At 40.7% G+C, this 25,697-nt stretch overlaps 1 protein-coding gene across 15 annotated transcripts in view; it reads left to right on the top strand.

Moving 5' to 3' along the window:
• The window catches only part of cacna1ba (calcium channel, voltage-dependent, N type, alpha 1B subunit, a), a 158,254-nt gene extending 134,937 nt beyond the window's left edge, over window positions 1-23,317 (top strand). For 12 of the 15 annotated variants that reach the window (XM_079566661.1, XM_079566657.1, XM_079566659.1 and 9 more), the window contains 10 exons: window positions 5,180-5,285; window positions 9,353-9,460; window positions 11,081-11,187; window positions 13,518-13,690; window positions 16,094-16,226; window positions 16,396-16,509; window positions 18,651-18,686; window positions 18,975-19,212; window positions 20,602-20,825; window positions 22,065-23,317. In XM_079566661.1, the coding sequence (XP_079422787.1) occupies window positions 5,180-5,285; window positions 9,353-9,460; window positions 11,081-11,187; window positions 13,518-13,690; window positions 16,094-16,226; window positions 16,396-16,509; window positions 18,651-18,686; window positions 18,975-19,212; window positions 20,602-20,825; window positions 22,065-22,571 (1,746 nt within the window). In that variant the 3' untranslated portion in view covers window positions 22,572-23,317. The remainder of the gene's footprint in view (window positions 1-5,179; window positions 5,286-9,352; window positions 9,461-11,080; window positions 11,188-13,517; window positions 13,691-16,093; window positions 16,227-16,395; window positions 16,510-18,650; window positions 18,687-18,974; window positions 19,213-20,601; window positions 20,826-22,064) is intronic. The other 3 variants (XM_079566667.1, XM_079566658.1, XM_079566665.1) reach the window with 3 other exon arrangements.
• Window positions 23,318-25,697: the final 2,380 nt, after the last annotated feature.

Here is a 25,697-nt window from a genome sequence, read left to right as displayed (position 1 = left end):
TAACCGTATTTTCCGAACCATAAGTAGCTCCAGAGGATAAGACGCACCAGCCAAAATTTGCCTAATGAAGAAAAAAACAAGAGGCTGAATAGGTGTACGGTTTGCTAACATAACACATTGATGGTTAGCTACATGGAGCATAAACAATGAACTAAATAGGTGTCTGGTATGTTAACGTCACATAAACAGTTCAGATAACAAGAGCATAACAAACTCTCCATCTCACTCCAAATCACTAAATCCATTTAACTTCATCCTCTGTGTAACAATCGAATTGGCAACTACCAGGTCACGGAGGCGTAACTTCACCGTTGACAAGCCTCTCCCGGCAGCACGTTTTTCAAGCTCTCATTTGCAAACTCGTTCCTCTCGCTGTGGCCATCTAGCTTTTAGACCGTGATTAGCTTTGTTTTGTTTTCTTCTCTAAGAGTAGCCTCCGCTTCTTGCTCACTCCAGACTTTCTTTCTGCTGCTCGATTAACCTGCAGTTCCCTCTAGTGACATGAAATTATACATTTGAATTAAAAAAACGGGAAATCACATCACATATTAATGTTTCCCCTCATTCCTCTATTTGATTAAATGTTTACAAATCAAATATGCCAAGATTTTTTGCATTTGTGGCATTAAAAATATAGTATTTAGGGATTAAAAGCATTAAATTTGACTTGCTGCCGCCTGTAGAAACCCTGATAATAGTTAGAAGGACTTGTTTCCACAAATTCCAGATTTTAAGTGCAAAATAACTTGGATCCCAATAACTAAAAAGTATAGGGCCTTTAATCATTCAAACACAGTTATTTACAGCACTCATTGTTCCTCAAAAACTTCACTTGAATGTGTGTGTTCAGATGAAGCTCTGTCCAAACAGTCGGGTAAACTAACAAGTCTGAGCTGACACTATAAAGAGGCTTGATCTGTCCGAATGAATCTCCTGACCTTGTTTCTGTCCGTCTCCCTCACAGCAGTGAGCCTGCCTGTTCGGCCTCACTGTGGACAGAAGCTAAGGATGCTGGGAACGTATTAATATATGATCACAGAGGAATGGAGCGCCCAGTTGTCTGATAATCCCTCGGAGCAAAGATTTCATTTATGCGAGACACGTTCGATATAAGATAAAGACTTGCACAGACTATTCACATAACAGGCCACAAGTATGTTTCTGTGTACTTATAAACTGAAAACCTTCATAATAGACTAAGATTAAGGCATTACTTGTCATTAAAAAGCAATTCCGATAGTCATTAAATTGGAAGGTATTTGGAAAATGTGATATTGCTCGAAAAGTACATTCTGCTACAGCTAACATTTCTGTAATTTCACGTTTTTGCTCAAAAGTTTTCAGTTTTGTCTAATTCGCTTTTAAAAATCCCAAATGTTCCTATGTTCCTCTATGTACTGGGTTGTATGCAAGTCTTAGAAAGTAAAGACTCATGGATTTTGCCTTTTGTGGCATTCAAAACATTTGGCAAAAAAAAAAAGACATTAAAAAGCATTCAATTCAACTTAATGCTAACCATCAGCAATAATCTTACAAAGAAAAGCTGCTAAATGAATTCTGCTGACATTTTCTCTGTGGGAACCAGTCTTGATGAGGCAGAGCAAGGCGTTTGTGCAGAACAAAAGTGAAGAGCAGAGTCCTCCTCAGAGCTACAGTCTGTGGTTGAGTTATGAGCGGAGGAACCAGTAGATCAACATTTGGCATTGTGGAGTTTATGGACCTTCAAGGACACGCACAGAACATTAGGTTTAGCAAAAGCTGCAGCAAATGGTTGTTTTTGTGCAGGAGGGGAAGATTTTAAAAGTTACCACCGTCACGTCCAAAGTGCAGAGCAAGTATTTTATGTACTCTGTGGTAACTTTTCTTGCCAAAAGTGGAGCAGTGTTCTCCGAAGTCTTACGGATGAAAATGCTCAGTAGTTTAAGTCAAGTTTTACTCTTAGTATTTGAGATGGTTTTAGTCCAGTTTGACTCGACAAAACCTCAAAACATGTTTTGGTCTAATTTTTGTCACTTTTAAACTTTTTGTCAGTTCCTTTCTCAAATTAATAAATAAATAATTGGGAACGTCTCACAGACTTACTAGACCAACTAACATTTTCGTCCAGTCTCATCAATGAAAACTCGCACACGCCTTGTCTTTCTAGTCACCAAACAGAGTTTAGCTCGTCACGTTATTGTCATGTGATTTTGTCATCGGTGAAAACAACACTCAAATGTAGTGCGTACTATAGACCCAAGTTCATCCACAGTGTTGGGGGTAACTTATTACATTTACAATGATGTATTACTTAAACTAAATATGGTAATATATTAGTTATTACAATTCAAGCAACTCGGGCCTGTTAGTCTCTCATGAGGGGCTTCTGAACCACTCTTTGTCTGACCTGTCACCCAGGACCTGTTTGCCGTGGGAGACCCTACCAGGGGCACGAAGCCCCCGACAACAGAGCTCCCAGGATCATTCGGGCACTCAAACTCCTCCATCACGTTAAGGTGGCGGTTCCAGGAGGCGCATTTAAATATATGAAGAAAAAATGCCAAACTCCCACAAAATAAAATGCAGCACCAAGTTGGACACTGGCGTATAAGATCTGCAGTTACGTGTAGTTAATGTCAAAACCGAGCATGAGAGAATGAGGGAAAGCAAAGGAAAATGACATCTTTGACTGAACTTTTGCTCTGTGGCGTTATTACTATTTTCAGTTTATATTTTGCCAAAGTCAAAGTAGTGTAACTAGGCTACATTTTTGAACTACTAATATACAATATATTACAATTTTAAAGTAACTTGCCCAACACTGTCCATCCAGTGTAATACAAAAAGGAGTTTGAGCTTTTTAATTCCCATGATCAAATTCCTTAGGCAACATAAAATGGTCACATTTATGTAGAGCGTCACATCAAGGCACTATATTCCTGTTCTAGAAATGGAACAAAATTTGTTTTGTCCTCCTTCAGTTTAAACTCAAACATTTGTGGGGAAAAAACACTGTACATTTTATTGTAAAACATTTGTATCCATTTCATGAACTTTCAGACTGTTTTCCTCGCATTGTCTTTTGTGAAAGTAGCCGTGCAACTAACATTTTAATTTAACGGCTTCCTCTTTCATTGTTTGCTATAAAAAAAAATCTGGTAAAGGGCCTTTAAGGACAAAGCAGTTGTATTCATAGGCTGGGTCCAGGATAGAACCGCTGACTTTTGGATTAGGGACGTATTCTTCACCAGCTTAATTACTCCTACTATTACTAGTGTTATTACTAATCCTACTGCTGCCCTGCAAATACTGCGATACAGCAGCGGCTCAGCTCAGTCGCAGCAGCTCAGGACTAACACCTGAACACAATTATGTTGTACGGTTGTACGCGTTATTGACCTTTCAGCAAAACGAGTATATGGTTTTATTATATTTCATGTCACTAGTTTATTTCAGATGCCCTGAGCTCAGTTTCGTGCGTTTGTCTTTTGCCGAGTCATCCCCAGTTTCATTGGACAGCGTTTGAAAGTTGATTTTATTATCGGTGTGTATGTGTTTCGAGCGTCTGTCCCTCCTCGACTCTCACATCCCCATCTCTCTGTGGCTCTTCTTCTCTGCACTGCCTTTGAAAGCACATGTTCAGATGAATGCTTCTGTGTGTTCAGGGGAGCTCAACTCTTAAGACGGTTTCAACACTAAACAGCAAATGCAACAGTGCCGAACACGAGCTAAGAACATGTATGTGCATTCGTTAAAAGGGCTTGAATCCATTATGTCAATCTTAACTTAGCTCATTGCATCACTGTCCGGGGATTGAACTTTCAAGTTCAAGTTTCAAGTTTAATGGTTTTGTATAGCCCAATATCACAACAGAAGTCGCCTCAAAGGGCTGCAACAAACATCAAGGCAATAAAACACAGAAATAAATATGACAATTAAAAGTTCAGGTGAATCCAGTCAAATATAATGTCCAAAGGTAGCGATGGGCGGCGTGGGCGTCCCCCGTCCTTAGACTCTCCAGTACGGCAAGGAAAAAAAAATAATAATAATTTGCTTGACTCAAGAAAACGTGGGAACCAGTAATAAATAAAGTGAATTCTGAACTTCTCCAATCTGTCGCTCTGGAGTCTTGTAGTTATCCAAATGTTTCCACGTAGCTTGATGATCCAAATTTGGTTTTACATTCTTAAGGGCTTATCTCACCGGAGGAGAGTTGTGGAGACGTTCTGGGAACAGCTGGGACTGGCAGTCTGTCTGCAACGTCCTCACAACTGGGATTGATGGCGCGCACACAAAGGGCCTATCTCACTGGCCTGGAGACTAATTGGAGACTAGAGTTGCCGCCGGTCAAGGAGACTCTAGTCTCTGATCTCAAGCAGTTGTGGAAATATAGCAAACAAGAGACCAATGGAGTCTCTTTGAGATCTCCTTGGAGACCTTGTACGGGCGTCACAGAAACGTCTCACAGATTGAGGACAATGGCCGGGGGATGAACTGCTCCGTGACCAGGACACAGGGTGCTGCCATTGCTAAAGTAAAAAAAAACAAAAAAACAAAATTGGGTTCAAATTGGGTTGTCATCTCTGCCCTTTTTTTCCACAAACGGAGCACCCAAAGAGTAAAACCAGACCTAATAACTGGTCCATATTGGTATATAAATATATAAATACACCAATATTCTGAATTCAAGCTTTTATAACGAATAGATATACGTTTTTGCTTGCTTTAAGCTCAGAGTAACGTACCCTGTAGCGAAACCTAGCTTCAATACAACAACAGAGTCGAGCTCCCAAGATGTGGACGCACCTTCATGGTTATGCGTTACATGCCTCTCTATCTCTGTCTCTCGCACATTTATTTCTTCCTCCGGTCTCTGTCAGTCTTGCACCAGTGCACTCTTGACTTGCGGCGTAGTGCATACTGTAGCCTCTAGCACTGAATGTGGATGTCTAGTAGTTTGTCTCCTCTTTCTTTGTTATGTTCTGGGTGAGAAGGCTCTTTGTGCGCTGCTACTCCACAAACATTTACAAAATAGAGCTGCATTTGTCAAACTTCCGCACGGTTTGATCTGTTAGTTGCACTTGTACAGCTACAAACAGCACACAGATGGACTTCTCTGGGTGGTCTTCAGTGTGGGGGTGAAGGTCTTTGGCTTTCACTAACTTCGCTTGTTTCTTTACTGCAATGTTTCTGTGTTTAGCGCCTGGTTAAAATGAACATGCCGATCGCGGACGACAACTCGGTCCACTTCACGTCGACACTGATGGCGCTGATCCGCACCGCGCTGGAGATCAAGCTGGCCTCAGGTGAGATAAGGATGCACGGGCGTAGGTTTGCGTGGGGACCATGGGAAAAGGCCCCCAAGGGAAGTGAGAAGTTTTCAAGCATTTTACAGCAAAGTTAGTGTATGTTTTTTTTTTTTCCCTCTTCAGTAGCTTTTAGGGCATTTGATGTAGAGGCCCTGAGAATATTAGTCTTACCTCTGGTAGAGATTAGGTACAGAAACTCGGTCTCATCACAGGTCCGGCCCCCGTCTGCAGGTCCTGGACGTTAAACTACAGCCTTTCAGATACTTTAATCAAATCCGTGCCTCGATATCCGTATGGACTTTTCTGTGTGGAGATTACAGGTTTATTCCTGTGCATTGATGGGTTTCCAGTTTTCCCATCAACCAAAAACATGCACAGTAGGTGAATCTTCCAGTGAGGTGATTCTGACCATAGGCCTGGACATGCTCCTAATGGATTATCTCAGCGGCATCAAAACGGTCAACTGTAGATTTCACTGTACAGTTGTCATACAATGACAATCAAAGCCCCTTAAAATGGTGTAAAAGCGTTTAATTGAATCACTTAACACGAATTAATCAACTGAATAGATCAAAATGTCTTTTAGGGCCAAATGCTTTTTCAAGCGTACTCCAGAGCTCCTATTAGCTTCAATTGAATCTTTACTTATTCAGCGCTGACTTCAGTTCTTAAATTTCAGATAAGTTAAGTCTTCAGTTCACAAACATGTTGTATAAAGATTGAGCACGCAGCTCAATACTTATGTTTACGAGAATTGATTCCCAGCCACAAGGCACCAGCAGATTCTGCTGACAAAGCGTTACAGGTTCACTACCTCCACTGCTACTTTTAGCTTTATTGTTTAAGACACACTGTCCTACAGGTCGCTGTATCCAAAGTAACACAGTCAACAAAGTGACTTGTCATTATATTTGGACCAAAGCCTGATCCTTAGATTCCCTAAATTACTGTAAATACTGTGACTAGCAACACATTTAAAAGTTTAAATGAAATTGCTTGCATAGATACTTGATGAGACACATGTTGTGACTAGTAGTAGTTTATTCATTATGAACATGTCACATATTTTCATTGATCTGGTACATTATAAAATAAGAATACATGTATGTTAAGTGCTTAATGAGGCCTGACCGAAAGGGTTTTGGCTGAAGTCAAGACTTGTTATGCCAAACCCAACTCCATATACAATTGTGACATAGACAAAGATTACACATAACAATTGTTCTAATACCAACAATGACACATAACACAAACTTCTAGAATCACAATTGACTCAACAAAGGGTAATGTTAATAACATGGCAGCTGCTCTAACTATTATTAGAACATCACTCTAATGAACAAGCGGGAGTGTCGTTTAAAAGTCTGAGCCCTTGGTACAAACCATCCAGACGGGCCCTCACTACAGTATTTCTAAACTGCTTTGTCACCAACAGCGGCTTCGCTCTGCTGTTCCTCCACAAACGTCCGGTTGGTTCACCATTACCAGCGTCAGTCTGTGTCAGTCTTACAGAAGCAGAGATCCATTTGGGGTCTTAAAACAAACATATTTTCCCACCTTTATGTCAAAAACAAGGCGAAAGATTTAATATGATATTAAGATGCACCCAAACTTTGTGCTATTATCGCCTTCCCCCCTCCATCCGCAGCTCGTACCCTGCAGCAGCTGCGTTCTTGATATGAAAGCTGTTGTTTCGTCCTCAGGAGTAAATCTCTCTCCCTTCTGGACTCATTAGGAGACTTAGTGCTGCTCTGGCTGTGTCTGCTTCAGCGCCTCGATCTGCACTTTTAATAAGGAAATCTTTTTTTGGCGCCCAGAAGTCTTATGCTAAACCCACAGATTGGAGCTTTGAACCGTGGTGTATTGTTCACATCTTAAAAAATCCATACCCAAAGTTTTTTTCTTTCTATTTTCTTCCCAGTGCAAAGTAGTCTTCTTCTAAACAGTCTTAGATAACCAGTTTCAACAATGTTTAAGCAATGGCAACTAGGATGTGCTCAAACTGTACGTGTTTTGAGAGCTCACACCTGCCAGCATCTGTCAGTGAGCGACACGTTGGCATTAACCAGACTGCTAATTTAACACTCAAATAGCACCATTCCGCACTATCGCAAGAGTGAGACATCGGGTTTCTCAATCCCAAAGTGGATCCATGCAAAAACATTTCACATAATGAAGGATGGGTCGAATGTAGAGGAATAAAATACACCTTAACTTACTGAAAGTGTTGAGAGGAAAGCAACCTGGAGGTGTTTGTGTCCCCCGTTTCAGTCTATGGTCCAACCATAGACTGTGAAAAACACGGACGTAGCTTTGGTGTTAGCTGCTGAAGCCTATCAGAAATGGGGACAGGCTCTGGAAGTTCCTTGCTGTAATGAAGTTTCCATTAAAAACATTTTGCACCACTTAGGTCATGCGGGTCAGGTTGACGAACAGTGGCAGCGGCTCAGCTGCAGCAGCTCAGGACTGACACCTGCACCAACACTATTTCGTTGTACACTTGTACAACAACAATAACGCACTTACTTACTTACTTACTTACTTACTTAATTATGAAACTCTACTCTAATACACCTTATGTGTGATTTTGGTAGCTCTGTGATGAACAGAAGTTAAATAAATGACGATCAAAAACTTGTGAAAAATCACAATCTGGACATTTTATATATTAGTGCGTTTCTTTTCTTTTTGTTTTTATGGTCCGAGGGGGCGTGGTGTTGTGTAGCTAGCAGCTGTAAACCTGACACTTCTCTCACTCTCTGGAGCACGCAAAGCGGCTTCCCATGGAAAGATCGAAACAGTTGAGATTTTAGCTTTTCTCTGAGTTTACAAATGGTCAAAATCGGTCCAAGAACGGCTGAGAAACATCCGTTTTAGGTCTTCAGACCGAGAACCAGGCTGTTTAAATGCACACGCGATAATGAGCGAAAGCGATTGATAACACGTGGTGTTTCAGAACGTATCAGCAATGTTGTCCTTGAAAATGGACTTGAAACTAGTATATTTAAGCATTTTCCTCTTCCCATAACGTTAGTGTCCATCCAGAGAGGAGGAGGGGAGAGGAGAGTGTTTCATACATGACGCATTATCTGCGAATCAAGAAAAAAATCTGATTGATTTTGATCAAAATTAGCCTCTGTTTAGCTTAGATTTCTCAGGAACCGAGGCACGTAGAATTAAACTGTTTTCACCTACAGAGAGCTTAGAGTCTCGTCTTTCATACGAGCCATAGCATGTGTCCATAGCTATAACATAGAATATGCTGTGCCGCTACAAATATCATGAAAAATGGTCTGGATTGTTGGCACTCTACAGCTAAATCCCAAAAACAGCGCGGCACTCAATGTGTTACAGCAGGGTTTCTGCGAGGCATTCGAACGGCCACTGAATCTACATTTATTGCCAAATTATGACAATTTATTTGCAAATTATGACACATACAATTTTTACTGCATGTGTTCTTTGAAAATACCAAAATGATGGTCTAAAACATGTTCAGTTGCAGTTTTGGCTGAAATAGACCACATTTTATGGCCAACAATGTGCCTTTTTGGTCCAATTATTTTTCCTCTGTTTGACGAAATGTTTGCAAATCCTAAGAAAGGAAATATGCCTCTTTTTTTCTGTGATTGTGGCATTCAAATAGAGTATTTGGGCATTAAAAACATTACATTTGACTGCTTATACAGGCATAAACCATGTAAAGTCCTTATTGAACATATTCTTACCGTGGCGCATTGTCTCCAATTTCTTTGTCTATTTGCAAACACTATTCTAAAAGTAGGAGCTGGCTCCAAAAACCCAACCAAATACCAAACCAAATAGCATGAATGAGCTTCAGCTAGCCCTCGCTGAATGATATGAGCGTGACATAATGTATAATCTGGACTGTTCCGCAGTGTTGCTTTAGGTTTTAAAACAGAATACAGATGCCCAGTGTGTATGTATATTTTATTTTCAGTGTAATATTTAAGTCCCCTCAAATATCTCATTCAGTGCAGGGAAGATGGGCTATTTCTACGTATCTAAATGTTTGATGAGGCGCTCGCCTGTGGTCGTTGCAGGTATGGTGGCCCAGCGTTTGAGCGACGCTGAGCTGAAGAAGGAACTGTCCACTGTCTGGCCCAACCTCTCGCAGAAAACCATGGACCTACTAGTGACGCCGCACAAACGTAAGTGCTTATCTTAGCAGCCTCACCTTCAGCTTTTTCCCCTTGATTTGTACAACAGTTTGGGTCTCACTGTCCTAAAGAAAATAGTGTTGGTCTGTATTTCAAGTTATTCTATGAAATATGTTCCCTTCATTGGCCAATCCTCATCTGAAATGAAGTTTCTACTCAATGAGTCCACACCAAACCAGCTGTGATACCACTTCTTTGCTTATACTGCCCTCTACTGGTGAAAAAGTGCTAGTCTCACCTCTATGTCTCATTTTAAAGACACTTGATTCTCGAATTGTTTAGCTAAAACTTAAAAATTCCGCGTGATTACTTAGAGTGAATAACTTTAATGTAGAATAAGCAGGTTACTTCCTCAAACTACAATATTGGTTTGACATATTAATAGAAAAATGAATGGAGTCCGACCAATGACTCAGCACATTGCTTTCCCTACGGTTTCTACAGCAGGTGTCTCCATGTTTTTTTTCTTTCTTGCTAATCTCCTGGTAGCACTCAAAGGCTTTCAACATTTCTAGATAATCTTGATGATCTGAATTGGATTACTGTAGTGGCAATACAGCTCATACGTAATACATGTATGGATATCTGTTTTTAGGAACATTTTGAACACATCTGCAATCTTTTTAGAGAAGTGGTTCCCAAAGGGGGACCTCAGAACCGCTGCAGAAGCTTATCTTTAATATTATACAGTATTTACTACTTTCAATCTGCATTTTAGCTTACAGCCATTGTTGTTTAAAGGCCCTATTCCTGATTTTTTTTTTTTTTTACATTACAATGAAAAAGGAAGCCACTAAATTTAAATGTCAGTCGTGTTCCAAACTCATTTCTAACTTAAACATATTTGTAGCATTGGAATTCTTCACGGGGCCGGCAAGTCGATAAGTGAATTGTGCCAAAATCAAGGACTTAAATGTCATTAAAAAAAACATAAAATGTGATTCAAACTGGCATTAAATTGTAATTTCTTGGAAAAAAATTTCATTGTTCAACACTTTTTGTCGTAGGTAATCGAAAATACCAAAACTATGGTCTAAAACTGGTGGGTCGCGGAACCGTCTTCAGTGGGTCGTGAACCTTTCCCAGGAAATATACATGTCTCTTAATATTTATGTACAGGGAAAGTATAGAATCACTACTTGAGTCTGTGAAAATGAATGTTATTGGGTTTTTGTCATAATTTCAGCTTTTTTGGCTTGTTTAATACTGTCCTGACGCCGCTCCAGTTGGGACGTTTTAGCTGAAATTGACCACGTTGTTTCTGCTCTAATGTTTCCTGTTTTGTCCCGTTCCCTTTCTTCTGTTTGATGAAATATAGAATTTGGGCATTAAAATGGACTTGCCTCCTATATAGGCCCATTTCTCAGCTTGCCAGGATCACTTTTCAGAGTCACTTGGGGTCATGAAATTGATGCTTGCTTTACAATTAGATGCATAATGTTTTTCCCACAAATGTGTAAGTTTACAATCTACTAAGGGAGGACAAAACACATGACTCTGTGCTTTTCAAAATGGATTTACCCAAAGCATGACAGTAACTCAGTAGTTGCTCTCTAGTAAAATTGTATTCTCTGTTTGTATCAATCACTTTTGTTTGGTTTTCCCTTTCAGCAAATGAGCTGACAGTGGGTAAGGTGTACGCGGCCTTGATGATTTTCGACTACTACAAGCAGAACCGCCTGAGGAAGCATCATTTGAAGGATGACGGCGGATCACAGGTAGCACATCACAATAACACGATGCACACTCTCACAAAATGCCTGTTTCATTGTAAAGCGCATTTACACGGACTACACATGCACCTGAGATGATGCAAGACACAATCTGCATGGTCACAACACAAGCCTGCGCACGCCGAGATGAACGCATATCACGGGCGGCAAAGAATAATGACACAGGGGCTAAACTACAGTCGTTCAGAAATTCTGCTTATTTTTTTTTATTTAAGTTTGAATGAGCAAGTCAACTATTTATTCGCTTTATTTGTCATTAACATTTCATAACTTTACACAGGTTTACAAGGCTTCTTTGTTGTTGTCATTCGCTGTGCATTACAAGTTTATTTCTCAAGAATCGTAAAATGGGTTTGGATTAGGGATGCGTCGATCCTATTCTAGAAAAATGTGATATTATATTTGAGCTGCAAATATCCAATACTGAAACGATTCCTGTTTTGGCTCTCACTTGTTTAAAACCACAACTTTCACCAACATAAAGGGACATAAATTATGTATTTTCCACCCTCTACATCCAGCAATGTCCTAATGTTTCCTAACTGCAGCTGAACGCCTGCAGTGTTAGGGCCAAAATACCAACTATCTCTATCGTCATGCACGAGCTTAACATAGAGACTGCAGTTACACGTAAGACCTGAGGTGGCAGTGGCGAGTAAAGAAATATTGTGCTGCACCTGCATTATGCTGAAGCTCAGAACCAGACGAATTCAATCGCTGAGTTAGTTTTTACCTCCACAAACATATTTTGATGGCCACACAAAATGCAGAGGCTAGTAACAGTATGCTAAAGCTAGCGGCAGTATGCTAATGCTAATGTCAACTAATTGAGGCTCGGACAGAAACTTAAACTTTAAAGCAATACTAAGTAACTTGTTTACCATAATAAATCCTTTCCGTAGTCCCTCTGGGGGTAATACAAGTGTTGATGGGATGATTGGGGGGTGTTTCATCTCCCCCTGGTGTCTCTGGCCAGAAAACCACACTTGCAACTTGACTGCCACTGAACCGGAGCAACCAATACACACTAATAGAATCATGAAGAAGAAGCTAACAGGCCAACGGGAAAAGCTAACTGCGGGCTAGAGGCACTTTAAACAGTATTTACAGCCAAGTTTGAGTGAAAAAAAAAAAAACATTGTGTAATTGGATGTACAATATCCCTCTCTCCCTTTATCTTTTCTGTCAGCGTAGTATTTACTCTCACGGACAATTAATGAGTAAAAAAATCGCAACATGCTACGACACCTGTAATTGCGCTTATGGCCTCTAGGGGCTTGAGTTACTTAGTTCTGCTTTAATGTAACCTTAAGCCTGTCATATACCCAGTGTGTAGTGTAGAAAAGTCCTCGGATCCTAAATAGATTCATAACTAATCTGTAACATCTCGTTTGTAAGAAAAGATAAGACTTTATGGATCTCACAATCGAGTAAAGAACACCAATCACGTTTTTACTTAAAGCAGCCACTTTTAAGAAAGTTAAGTTAAGTTATCGTAAAGTATCGGAAGCAAAAAGCTGGATCGGTGCATCTCGAGTTCGGTATAGCCATCAGTATCATGTGAATGTACCGTCTTACACGTAAATCAGGACTATTCATTTATAAATTATAGTACACTGGGGTTATTAATGGTAGTTGGCCTTAGAGCGTAATTACATCTTACATCATAATTAGACAAGCCTTCTAATTAGTGTGAAAAAATATCAATATGGCCAAAAATTATTATTTCTATGATAAAATACTATTATTTACTGTCCCTGAATTGGTTGTACAATACTTCACAAATCAACCACATTCATACAGTCAAATCTGTTTGTTATTATGTATTATATTTACCTTTTAGACACTTTTGAATGAAAAGTTGTGTTGCTATATCCATTGTTAGTTTGGCCCATGTGTAATTACCGCCACGATCTGACTTAAAGACATTACAACAAAGCCATACTTTCAGAGCAGTATAAGCTGCTCTCATGGTAAATGCGTGCATGCAAACACACACATATCGAAGCTTTTTTTACTCATTTTTCAGGATTATCTCGAATGAAAAGTATTTAGGACCAATAACACCGCGACACACACTGGCTGATAATGAAGCTGGCTTAAACAGTTTTTCAGAGCCTTGTGTATGAACCTGCATGTACACCACACCGACATCCCAATGCACAAAGTCACAAAGCATGACTGAAACTTTGATGAATATTCTGGCCCAAGCTTGACACAGCGGCGGTGCCCCCTGCTGTCCGGTTTGGGTCTTACAATATTCTGCCTGCTGCCTCTGGACTCCTTGAGCATGTGGCCTCGTCTCTCCTCCACAGTGCAGGGTCGGGGCTCTCTTTAAGCCTCTGCTGCCTCTGCCTCACCTGCAGGAGCTCCCAGCCAAAGACCCGCCCGCTATGGGGCGGAGCACAGAGCCTCCCAGCATGCTCCAGCCTCAGCACAAGCCCAAGACTAGACCCAGCTCCAACTCGCTCAACAATGGAGGAGCACTGTAAGTCTGGACCGCAGTAGGATATTATTTTGACATTCATGATAGTCCAATATATAAGAATAGAACACAGCAAGATGTCTATACAGTAATGGAAATGTTTTTAATCAGGGCTGGACTGGCAGGAAAAATCTATTCAGCTCCCACGGCGGGTCGCGGGCCGCATCTAATAGAGAAAAAATGTCCAATAAATGAATAAGTATAAGCTGTGATTTGGTCAAAGCTCCAACTTGACTGTAGCTTCATTAATAACAACGGCTTACACTTGTATTGCACTTTAAAGGCCTGTGTCACAAGTTCCTCAAAGTACTATATAATAGTCATTGTTCATTCACTCCACACTCGGTAAGCTGTTATTGAAGCCACAGCCGCCCTGGGGCAGACTGTCCATTTATCACATGGCTATATAATGTGTTGTTCATATCCGGAGCTCTTATTATGTCAGTGCCCTCTCCTGGACACCTGTGGAACTATTTTCTTTTTAAAATGTAATGCCCCCTAGTGGCTAGAATGAGCATTCTGGTTATTCTTTAAAAAATCATAACTCCACGCAGGAATGGGCTAGAGACTTACTTTTTTTTTTACATACTCTGGAATTTATGCTCTACAGGGCAGGGGTCGGATTAAATCAGGGCCGTATGTTTGAAACTCCTGCACTATCTATATATACACAGTATAAGCTAATGATTGAGGGAAGGCTACAGAATTTTTAAATAATAGAGTGAAAACACATGACCATTAATCCCATCTTTAATCAGTTGTTTAGTACTAGGGCTACTAAATTATTTTCAATAGCGGTACTTTAACTATACTTATACCAATACCTTAGCAATGCTTTACTTTTTCTAGAACCATTTAACAGAAAAATAATAAAATACTATTTATATTGTATCGTTTATTTGACCCAACAGGCATCAAAACTTCTGCAATCAAACTAAGCTTTATTGTCAATGTCATTTAAAAACAGCAATGAGATTTTGTTGGAGCATACAACAGTACATGGTATTTTTTCCTGTATTGTTTAGCCCTATTTAGTACTATTAATAAATACTGTATTATTCTACAAATTGCTCAGTATCAATGATTCAGACGAGTTCTGAAGCAACTGATCCAGTCGAGGAGGTCTTTAGCAAAACAAATGGCCATATTACAAAAACAATTCAAGCATTATCTGGGGAGCATTAAAGCATGCCTACGGAGGGGTATAGAAATGTGCTAGACAGAATCAATTATATAGAATAGTGCAAGGCATATTAAATGGTTAATCAACAATAGTTTATGAGCAATAATACAGTATTTCATTTATATTTATATAGCTTGTTGTGATTGTACCACTTGAGAACCACTGCTCTACACTACAGTGGATAACGATGTTTCTGTCGTGGGCTGGTGAGGTGCAAAGTGGGCCTGATCTAGCCCAAAAAAACGTCGGCCCAGGGTGAAAGTCCTGGTGCTCGTGGCCAGTCCAGTCCTGGTTTGAACTCGTCGTCTGTACTGGGTTTGAATATGTTGTGTTTTATCAGACAAAGATGTGAATGACTGTGTGATGGTGAGCACAGAATGAACACAACAAAAAGCAATCGAGTAGTAAGTAGTTCAAGTTTCCTGCAATAAGAACATGTGTTCTTTATTTGAGCAACTCATTTCAAGAAATCTGTTCATGGGGAATGTTTTTACACAAAACATCATAATGAGATACTCAAATCAGGGGCAAATTTACTTATTTCAAGAAAATGTTACGTATTTCTAGCTTGCTTTTTGCTGTGTACGACTGTGGATTGAATGAAACTGTGAATTGTTGTTTTATTATAGATTGATTCGATCTGCCTTCCTGTAATTTAATGTAACAGTGAAGCACTTTGAATTACCTCGTGTATGAATTGTGCTTTCAAACAAACTTGTCTTGCATCAGCAGGTCAATATGAGCGCCCTCCGAGGTTGTTTACTTCCTCGATTTTCCCCGGATGTTTTGGTGATTGGCTGATGCATCAAGACCTCCAACTGTTATAAAATTACCAATTTGTTATAGCACAAGGGAAGCTATGCCCTGTTTGTTAGCATTGTTTTTGCCAATCATAATTGATTTAAAACATTAAAGTGCCTACCACAGCCGGACAGCTCGCATGGCTCTCAAACTTTTCACCTCCTCATCAAATATTTGACCTTTCAAATATCATCAGACATTAGATCTAAATTTGACAAAATGATGCCTAAAACTGAAAAATACACAATTTAAATGCTTTGCTAAGGCATAAATGAAATGAAAGCCTAAAATTGCAGATGACCCTGAGTACTCAATAGTTTAGTTTATTTGTTTATTTCAGCAGTTTACATTCTGCTCAAAAGGAGTGGGCCGAAGCAAGAATAGATTTAATTTTGCTATTGTATTACCTACTAATACAACAGACCCAGTCACGAGCCCAGCATCAGGCTGTCTTCTTCATGGGTGACGGAGATGCCTAAAGACCTGCCCCGAATCAAGACCAAACGGCCCATGTCCCGGGACCCTTCAGAGGACACCCCAGACAACGCTGCACAGGTTTCAAAGAATTCGTATAAATTATATCTAGCTTTATGTAACTGCACTTAGTGTTACGTTTAGGAAAGATGAAGGTGGCTGCATAGTATATATAAAGATGCTTTGTTCGTGCAAAATTTAAAAATGTATGTGTTTCTACATTTTTGATATTATAAAGTGTTGTTTCCAGGAGTCAGTGGAGATGACGAAGATGGAGCCCAGTGCCAGCAGTACGTTACCGGTCCCAGGGTCAGGACTGGAGAACCAGGGCAGAGCCGCCTCTATGCCTCGACTCAACGCGGAGGTTAGTGTACTAGTTATTATTATTTACTTGGCCAGGAAACTTCTGAAAAGGAGTTAATCAGATGCTGTGAGGAATATTTTTTGTCTTGAGATTGTAGGTACAGACTTAGACCCAGTTTTACCTTTGCATATTTCTAATGAGCGAATTTAGTTACAATGTGGTGGTAGTTAAATCGTTGGAGGAATTGGAAAACCTCCAAAGCCTGAATTTCTCACTCCTGCGTTTCCATCGATGCACCACAACTCTGAATCCATGCCCTCACTTCGAAGCTCACAGCCCGCTTCGTTCTTATCATGACTTAAGTGTTTTTTATTCAATGTTCTGCCTATCATCGCTGCTTGGAACTGGCATTAAGTTAAAGTCCGAAAACCTCTGAATGAATCCTTCTAAGGCCCAAAGAAATATAATAATACGCTCCCCATTTCCTGAGTGATGTTGAGGTTGATCGATTGGTGCGTTTAAAAGTGCTTTCCTTTCAGGGCCCCCAAATTGGAAAAGCGTTTGTTGATCCTGCTCCCGCTTTGTGCGTTGGAGAAGTCTACAGTAATCAGATCATCCTGTGGCAGTCGGCCAGCGATTTGCCTGCGTGGTGTCGTTTTCCCCCCCTTTGCAACAGCCCGAAGTCGAATAAGTGTAATGATATTGTCTCCGAAGGCCGCATAAATGATCCAGATTCACAGGTGAAAGAGTGAAGAGTGAGAGATAGGCAGAGGTTTTATATAGTGTTCATGAAAGGCTTGGGAGGAGGATCAATGGGGAGATGGTGGTTCCCTCTTTGGGTTGAGTGGCTTATTCCGTCTTTTGGAGCTGCGGCAGGAAATCCCTCAGCCAATTCAATTAAACCAGGACTTGGAGAAGTGTCTGCTCGGTCTGCTATAGCTGGATTTGTATAGAATTGTATTGGCTGAGCTCGGGGTTATTCGCCCAAAGGCAGAACATTTCAGTGCAAGTCGGGCGGCACGCGGGCGCAGCATTTAGTGCTTGTGCTTGACAGCTAGAAAGTCCCGGGTTTGATCCTCGGAAAGGGTCTTTCTGTGTGTTTTCCCCGTGTCTGCGTAGGTTTCCTCAGGGTGCTCTGGTTTCCCCATCTGCAAAAAACATGTACAACAGGTGAATCTCAAACATGGCTTCACCGCGGCCCAGGCGGCGGCCTACACTGACTGCCCACTGCTCCTACAGGTCGCCCCAGAGGCATTGAGAATGGGTTAAATGAAGAGAAAGCTCAGAAAAAAAGAAAAAGCTATTATAATATCCTCTATTCTGTAAGGTTACACCCGATTACTGCACCTGCATTTTTTGACACACGCCATTGTTTCATTTTGAGAACAGACTGAACAAGCTGGTCTGTGAATGAGGTGAGGGACAGGAGGGTATTAGCCAAGCTCACATCCATCATGGGCAACGCCTCCCACCCACTGCACGGGACTAGAGGGGCTGAGCAGCTCTTTCAGTGGAAGACTGAGACACCCTCAGTGCAGGAAAGAGCGCTACCACCTAAGTCCTTCATCCCCACCACTGTCCCATCCCCAACGCTACTGTAAAGTAACTCATCATGTGCAATAACTCCTCTGCAAAACTAAGCGCAATACTCTCTGTATCACGTCACTTTATCAACCACCTGCACTATGACTGTAAAACGTTGCACTGCTAATGCTGACATTTAGGTTTTCTACATTTCGATATTCTTAAAGCTTTTTATATAAGATACCACTATTTACTGTTTCATTGTTTGTTTATTTGCACACCCTGAGTGTGTCTGAGAGCTGATGTAATAGGTAAATTTCTCCGTTGTGAGATCAACAAAGGCTATTTCTCAACTTAATTTGAATAAATGCATTGTTGTAGAAATTACCCCTGTAAAGCCTCTGTTAGACTCAGACTAAGTTCAGTGATTCAATGGACTTCTGAAACAAAGGTGCCAAATATGACTTACAGTCCAACGATTCTTTTTTATTTATTGTTTTTTTATTTTTATTTCAAGACCTTTTGCTTTGTAGATTCTCACTGGACATTAGGACACTCCTGCTCCTTTGTCACTTAAACATTTCCTTCAGGATTAACCTGTAGAGTCTACGCTGAAAACTATGTTTTGTTGGTATATTGATGGATTGGTAGTGAATCTTGTTTCTTCTCTTCAACAGCGTCAGTCGTGTCTCTCTCCAGGAAATCATCTCACTGTATGTCCATTTTTAATGTGTTTTACTTATTTTTGTATTATGATTACGTCCTATAAGTACTGCACATTTTATATGATGGGTATGTTTGTCAATTACTATGGTAAAGCTTCATTTCTGACAGTTTTGCTCCTTGTTTTAAGGTTAGGACACTCAGTTCTGTCCTAATCTGTCAGAGTTTAGACTAAATTTAATCCTGTTTAACCTGGTATATTATGAATTAGTCTAAAAGTACTTAAGTCTCTGGTCCTTATGCCTAAAACAAGCATCTGCATCACCTCTGTGCACTAGACTGTTCCAGACATGAAGCGCTCTGCCTCCAGTGTGACCCCACAGCGCCCCCAGGAGGTCAACCTGATGGACTACACGCTGGAGAAGCCCGTCCAGGACAGCAGACCGCACCACCGCCACCACCATCACCACTGCCACCACCGACGGGAGCGTGAGAGGGACAGGGAGCGGGACAGGGAGAAGAGACAGAGGTCTTTAGACACTCCTGTAGTGGGACAGCCCTCCAATACTACTGCTGGTGGGTCTGACGTAAACCTGCACACACAAACTGATGCCATTTGATCCTTTTTTGTAACTTAAAGAGTCACTATACTTGTTTTGTAAGGCTGCATAATATAATATGAGGGAAAAGATTAGATAACTGTTTTGAATATTGCGATATTGTGATCGATCATTTCCAATAAATTAACTTTTTTCATGATATTGGCTAAAAACAAGACTTATTAGTATTAAATCCAGACCAAAACCAAGCTAACATTTTAACGTTTGCTTAGATTTTAAGTTTCTTTTCATCTTCAGATGGGAAGAGCCTAGAGATTTTGCGATGTGTTATGGCTAATACTGTAATAATTTTAATTTGATGACATATTGTGCAGTCATATTCTTGTGTCAGTCTGAAGTTAGCACAAATGGAAAATTATAGAGGTGGGCCAGGAAATTTTTTTTGACACAATTTGTAATAATGAATATAGATGAGATATTTCACTTTAATTCTGAACAGTTTCACAAAATGAAAATCAATTTTAAGTATAAAAGTATATAAGTATTAAGTATATTATGTAAACATCGGTGGGTACCTATTCCTTTAAGCCGTCTACAATGAGTATATTGAACAATAAAGGAACAATCCACTACGTTCATCAGCTCGGGGTCAAAAAATCTTGTGGCTTTTTAGATTATTCAAACGCTCAATGAGTCACATTTAAGTCGCATTTTTACATGAGTGTAGCTCTCTGATGCATCTGTTGTGTAAAAGTAGCTCGCTGGGTACAAAAGGTTGGAGACCCCTCGTGTAAAGGATATAATGTTCATTCACAAACACATGAAATCATACATAAACAGAAAAAAACAACTCAACTTTCCACTATTTGCCACATCGTGTTTACTTTAAGATTATGAAAGAACTCCAGAGGCAATAATGGACGAATGAAGCATGTCACTTGTCCATGCTTTTTTGTCCAGCATTTGTATTTTAGAAACCCTCATGCTGCATGTTGAGCCTGTTCAAAGCCTTAGACAGATTTATGGGCTGCCTCTCTGTGCGTTGAGGTGAGGAAAAGTTAAAGAGACCAGAGATACCAAAACTATGTGAAGACCTGTGGGTGTTTCCCTTTGTCCGTGAGCACAAAGGTATTCCTATAAATTAAAGTGAAACCATAGCGCTGTAAAAGTTATCACGACACAGTGTGGCAATCCATATGTACAACAGACCATCTTTATCAGCCCTAAGGTAACAGTAGATACTTTTCATGCTCTGTCACGGGGAATTATAACTTTATCAGAATGTTTGAGTGAAAAAATCTGTTCAGGAATTTAAAAAGTGGGATACTCTGCACTTGCAATACCCCTTGTTTTCAATTTGACCACAATAACGCATGATGAACCGAAATCTCCTCCGTCCCGCCAGGTGCCCCAGCGGAGCCCGGGCCAGAGCCGCCTGCGCCCCGGGAGCGGACCCACGATCGCGGCCGGTCCCACGAGAGGCGGCACCACCACTCGTCCGCCGACAAACAGCGGTACTACTCCTGCGACCGCTACTGCAGCAGGGAACACTGCCACCAAAGCACCAAGTCTGCGACCGCCAGCTGTGCCGCCTCCCCCTGCGAGGGCCAGGACACCAGCAACAAGCAGGTGGGACAACGTGGACGGGCCGCTCGGGCCAAAGTGTCTGTGACATAAGAAGGACAATAATACTGTACTCTACAGTGCAAAAATGCTGCAAAAAAGTGACAAAGAAGCAACAGTAACGGAAAAAAAGCAACGAAAACACAATCAAAAAAAGCGTCAAAAAGCGAAGAAAAAGAAAGCAGCAAGAAGTAATAAAAGAAAACATTAAAAAACTGAACAAAAAAAGAGACGAAAAAACAAGAATTATCTTTTAATATACAAATCAGGCCTTTTACGTAAAAAAAATGCCCCAAATTTCCCAGATTTTCGGAAAAAAATCTGAATAATGGATCATTCCAGGTTTAAATGTATGGTTTAGAGGGGATTTTAGATATCTTGTTTAGTTTTGAGATTACAAAATTAATTAATTAATTCGAAATTCCATACTCAAACATGTTAGGAATTAGACAAGAAAAGATCCCTCTGAAATTAAAAAAAACCCTTCAAAATATTCAGAGAATGTGAGAGACATGGCCCTTAAATTTTCAATTTCGCAAATAAATCTGTCGCTAAACATTGAATCAGTGCAATAATTAAACATGTTGTTGTGAAAATTAGGTATTTATTTGTTTCCAGGTGAAAGTTTATATGCTAAGAGACCAATTTGGCCCAAAACAAAAAAAAGAGTTTTCCCTTTATGTGTCTCCCCTTAAATTTAAATTAAACGTTAAATTTAAACGTACAGTATTGAAAAAGTTGAAGATAATTTCAGCGTTAACTATTTCCAGGTAATTATTTCCAAATTACTATGTTTTTACGCTGTTAGATTCCATACTATTTCCATCCTATTATATATATTTTACTGTAAAAGTGTTAATTAAACAGCTCAGGTACATGAAAATGTAAAGAGGAAGCTACGATCCAATTGCAAAGCTCCTCAGTGTTAACATTACGTTGTATAAAACAGCACAGACTGATCGAGTTCTAACTGGATGCATGCAGACTCTTTCTCTCTGTCTTCCTGTGGTGCTGCCTCTTATGGCCTTTCCCTTCTTTTTCTACTTTCTGCTTTCACCATTCATTTGTGTGTCGTCATTTCTCCTCCATCGCCTCCTTTGTGTCTCGTCCCGTCTGCCGTGTGCCCTCATTCTGTCCCGTGCCACATTTCCGTGTCCTTTCTCTCGTGCCCCTTTTCCCTTTTCCCCCTTGTCACTACCTCATCGTCTCCAAAACAAACCAACTGCTTGTCCACTTTTCATGCAGGGCAGTGGTTGGGTTAGCTCCTCTTGTAGCACTCCGGTCCGCGGTCGTCGACAGTTGCCCCAGACGCCCCACACCCCTCGCCCTGGGGTGGCCTACAAGACTGCGAACTCCTCCCCAGTGCACTTTGTGTCCGGCCAGGCTCCCTCGCTGAGCTCGGGACGCTTGAGTAGGGGCCTTTCGGAGCACGTCGCGCTCCGGCACAGCGGCTCCCACTACTTCCCCTGTCCCGTTACTAGAATCTGCTCGGAGCCCTTTCTGGGAGGGGGGCAACGCGTGGAGGTCAGCCCCTACAGCAGCCTCCGCGAGCAGCTGGATGTCTTCCCCTTTGCGGGACACTCTCCTCGGACCAACCTGCCCTCCTCCCCACAGCAGCAGCAGCAGAGACTGGGGGTGCCCAACGGGTACCACCTCAGTTTTGGGGGCAGAACCAGCCCGAGCAGCAGCAGCCCTGGCGGTCCCCGGGCGGCCAGGTATTACGAAGAGGCGGAAGAGGACGAATGGTGCTAGCATGGCTTTAAAGCAACCTTTTTAATGCATTTTGGAGAAATCGTGATGAGTTTTATCATCTTCTTTGAAGGCTTTCGTTGTTTACATTGTCACTGTGTGTTAAATGCTGTACTTTATTCCTCGGTGAGCGCGCATGGTTACAGGCAGGAGGGACGCGAGTGTGGGTGAAAGTGCTCAAGGCGTTAGATGGAAGTGGACCTTTTGCCAGTTTGAGATGTCTTACAGTTAATGCTGGAATTACTTTGACTTCCTTGTTGAGGTGAAACCACCAAATAGACACACTCTGACTGAACAGACCCATTATGGTTATATTTAGATCCACTTGTGATATATTTCAATTAAATTATTTACTATTTTATTATTTTACTTGTCTTTCAGATTGTTTCCAGAGCTGTTTCCTCTAGCTCATGTGGAACAATGTGGTCAGTACTGCCCTCCACTCGAATCATTAACAAAACATTATTTGTACAATGGGACATCAGGGTATAAACTATACTGTTTAAATGGGTGATCTGGATCGGGTTTGTTACAAGCAAGTTGAACTTAAGGGGACGAGGCAGGGGTGCCCAAACTTGTATCATTAAAGTGTATACATAGATCGGTGAAACCTTTAACTGGGTGTATAAAACAGGAGGCTCAAACTGTGCCCCACACTTTAATTTAGGCTTACAATGGAAAAAAGAATAATAATCTTAAGGAAGGAATAACATAGGCTAAATGTACGTGGATTAAGAGATTAAAATCTAAAGTTTTGGCTTTTTACGCTGAACGGTTCGAACTGGATCTCAATCGTGAAAAGAGACACATCTTTTTTCAATTTCAATTTTACCCAGAACTCCCCTGAATGAACACAAGAATCAGCCCAACACTGGAGCAGGCCAAACAGGTGATAGTTTTCTGCGCTAAAGTTAAAGCTAAATGCACTAAAAAGGATTTGTCAGACGGTTGCAGCCTCTTTTAATCACTCGTGGTGCAAGATTTGATTCAAAAACACATTTTTTCAAAGCGTAAATATCAGTCCCATTGTCATTTTGTTAATTAAATAAAAAGCGTGTGCCTTTTCTCTACCGCGTCTTCGATACTGTGAGTTATCTGGCTGGCGTTGTTCAAATTTTATATTAAAGAAGAGCCAGCCTTTTGAACGACTCTTTGAAATGAACAGATCCCAAAGACTCGGCTTCCAGTAAAGAGCCGTGAATCCCATCACTAAAAGTTTGGTCTAGGATAAGACAACACCTCTTATTGCCAATGGAACAAGTTATTTTTTGTTCTCAATTCAGATTATTTTGTGTCGTTTTAAGTGATAAAGAAATTGCCTGATTTCAAGTTGTTCCATTGGCATTAACGTTGATTTCATCTTAATTCATGTCGACTCAAACTCAGCATAAAGTACCTTAAAGGGATATTTCAGGATTTTTGACATAGGGCCTCATTTCCTAGTTATCCAAAGTGTTGTTGATTTCTGGAAATATTTTTTTCTTAAATTCATGCAGTTCTTATATTTGAAGAGTTTAGTGGCGCTACTCTAGTGCATGTCTATGGTATCAGCTAGCCTGCATTAAAAACAGTCTGACTCCACAGTCCACCTGAGGCAAATCACTTATAACACCAGACTAACCATATAAATGTCTGTGTTAATAGAATCATTATAACTGTTTTGCATTTATATTTGAGCAGCATCTGCTTCGTGCTACGCAGCGGCGGAGTGATCTGCTAGAAAATAGTCCCTAAAAATGCGGTAATTCATGTGATACAAGGTCAGTTAAGTGATTTGCCTCAGGTGCACTGTGGAGTGTGTCAGACTGTTTCTAATGCAGGCCCTCTGATACCATAGACTTGCATTAGCCTAGCACCCATAAGTTCCTCAAATATAAGAACTGCATGAATTACAAAAAAAAATATCTCCAGAAATCAGCAACACTCTGGATAACTAGGAAATGAGGCCCTATGTCAAAAATCCTGAAATATCCCTTTAATGCAAGGGATAAGATGGTCCTTTTTAATGCCAGCTCTGGCTCAGAATAAAATGTTTCTTTTTGATGATGTTAAAAGTACCATCTCTGAACTGAAGCCTGAAGGTCACCAAAAATTGGTTTGAGGGGCCGGGTTTCGCCCCCAGGCTGCACTTTGAGCACCCCTGCCCAAAGGTTTAAGGTTTACTTAATGGCATTTGACCCATCCTTCACCAATTTTGGACCTATCTCCAGATCTAGTGCTGTGAAATCTTTATTCCTTTACTTGCTTTGGACACAAGACAACTTCTGTTACGTTCAATTGTTGTCCCTTTTGTCTGTTAAACATCTGCACCTTGGGGTCTGTTCGTGTGTCCGTGCGGTCGTTTCACTCAAACCTAACGTCCGTGGGAGTCTCGAAGTCTGGTTTTGCGTGTTCGTGTAAAAAAAAAAAAAAAAAAGAAAAGAAAAAAAAAAAAGAACAACCTCAAAGTCGTTCAGACGCTGTACAAAGAGAAGTCCTTTATTTTCGGAGTCTGCCATTCCATGACGCTGCCGAATCTCTACATTCCCTTTTTCCGTCGGCCCATCACTCGAGGCTGACCGCGCTCCGAGAGACGAGAAGCGACGCGTGGTAGTGAGGTGTACTTCTGATTTTTTATTCTTTTATTTCAAAGGTTTCATTGTGTACGTTTTTTGTATGACATCGTGAGTTTTTCTGCTTACCATTGTTTCAGGTCTACGATGTTTTTTACAGACTTCTTTGCGACGTTTGAAGACAAAGTGCCTCTCCTTTTAGATAACGACTGTAGAGTTATATATAAGAGTAAAAAAAAAAGCAACTGTTTTCTAAATGCATCGACTCGGTTCGTTCTGTATGTAGCTCTGCCGGAAAACAAGTTGTACAGAAAGCCTTAAACGCAGAGACGCGCACCTACAATATGCTTTACAAACAGGAATGATAGCACGACCCTGGTTTAAAGTTTTGTTTGAGTTTTGAAATCTTTTTTTTGTTTGTTTTGTGGTGGAGCAAGAATCAACTTTGTGCAAAAATACAATGCTAGCCTTTTTGCTTATGACTATATCAATCAAAGAAGTGACATTAACTACAGTAACACGTGCATGCAAAGACGGTGTAGATTTTTAGTTCTTTTTTCTCTAGTGGGGGAAAAAA

This window comes from Gobius niger (genome assembly GCF_951799975.1).
Source record: "Gobius niger genome assembly, chromosome: 1".
NCBI classification, from domain to species: domain Eukaryota; kingdom Metazoa; phylum Chordata; class Actinopteri; order Gobiiformes; family Gobiidae; genus Gobius; species Gobius niger.
Note: the sequence above shows the minus strand (reverse complement) of the source record. Positions and strands in the feature narration are given on the sequence as shown.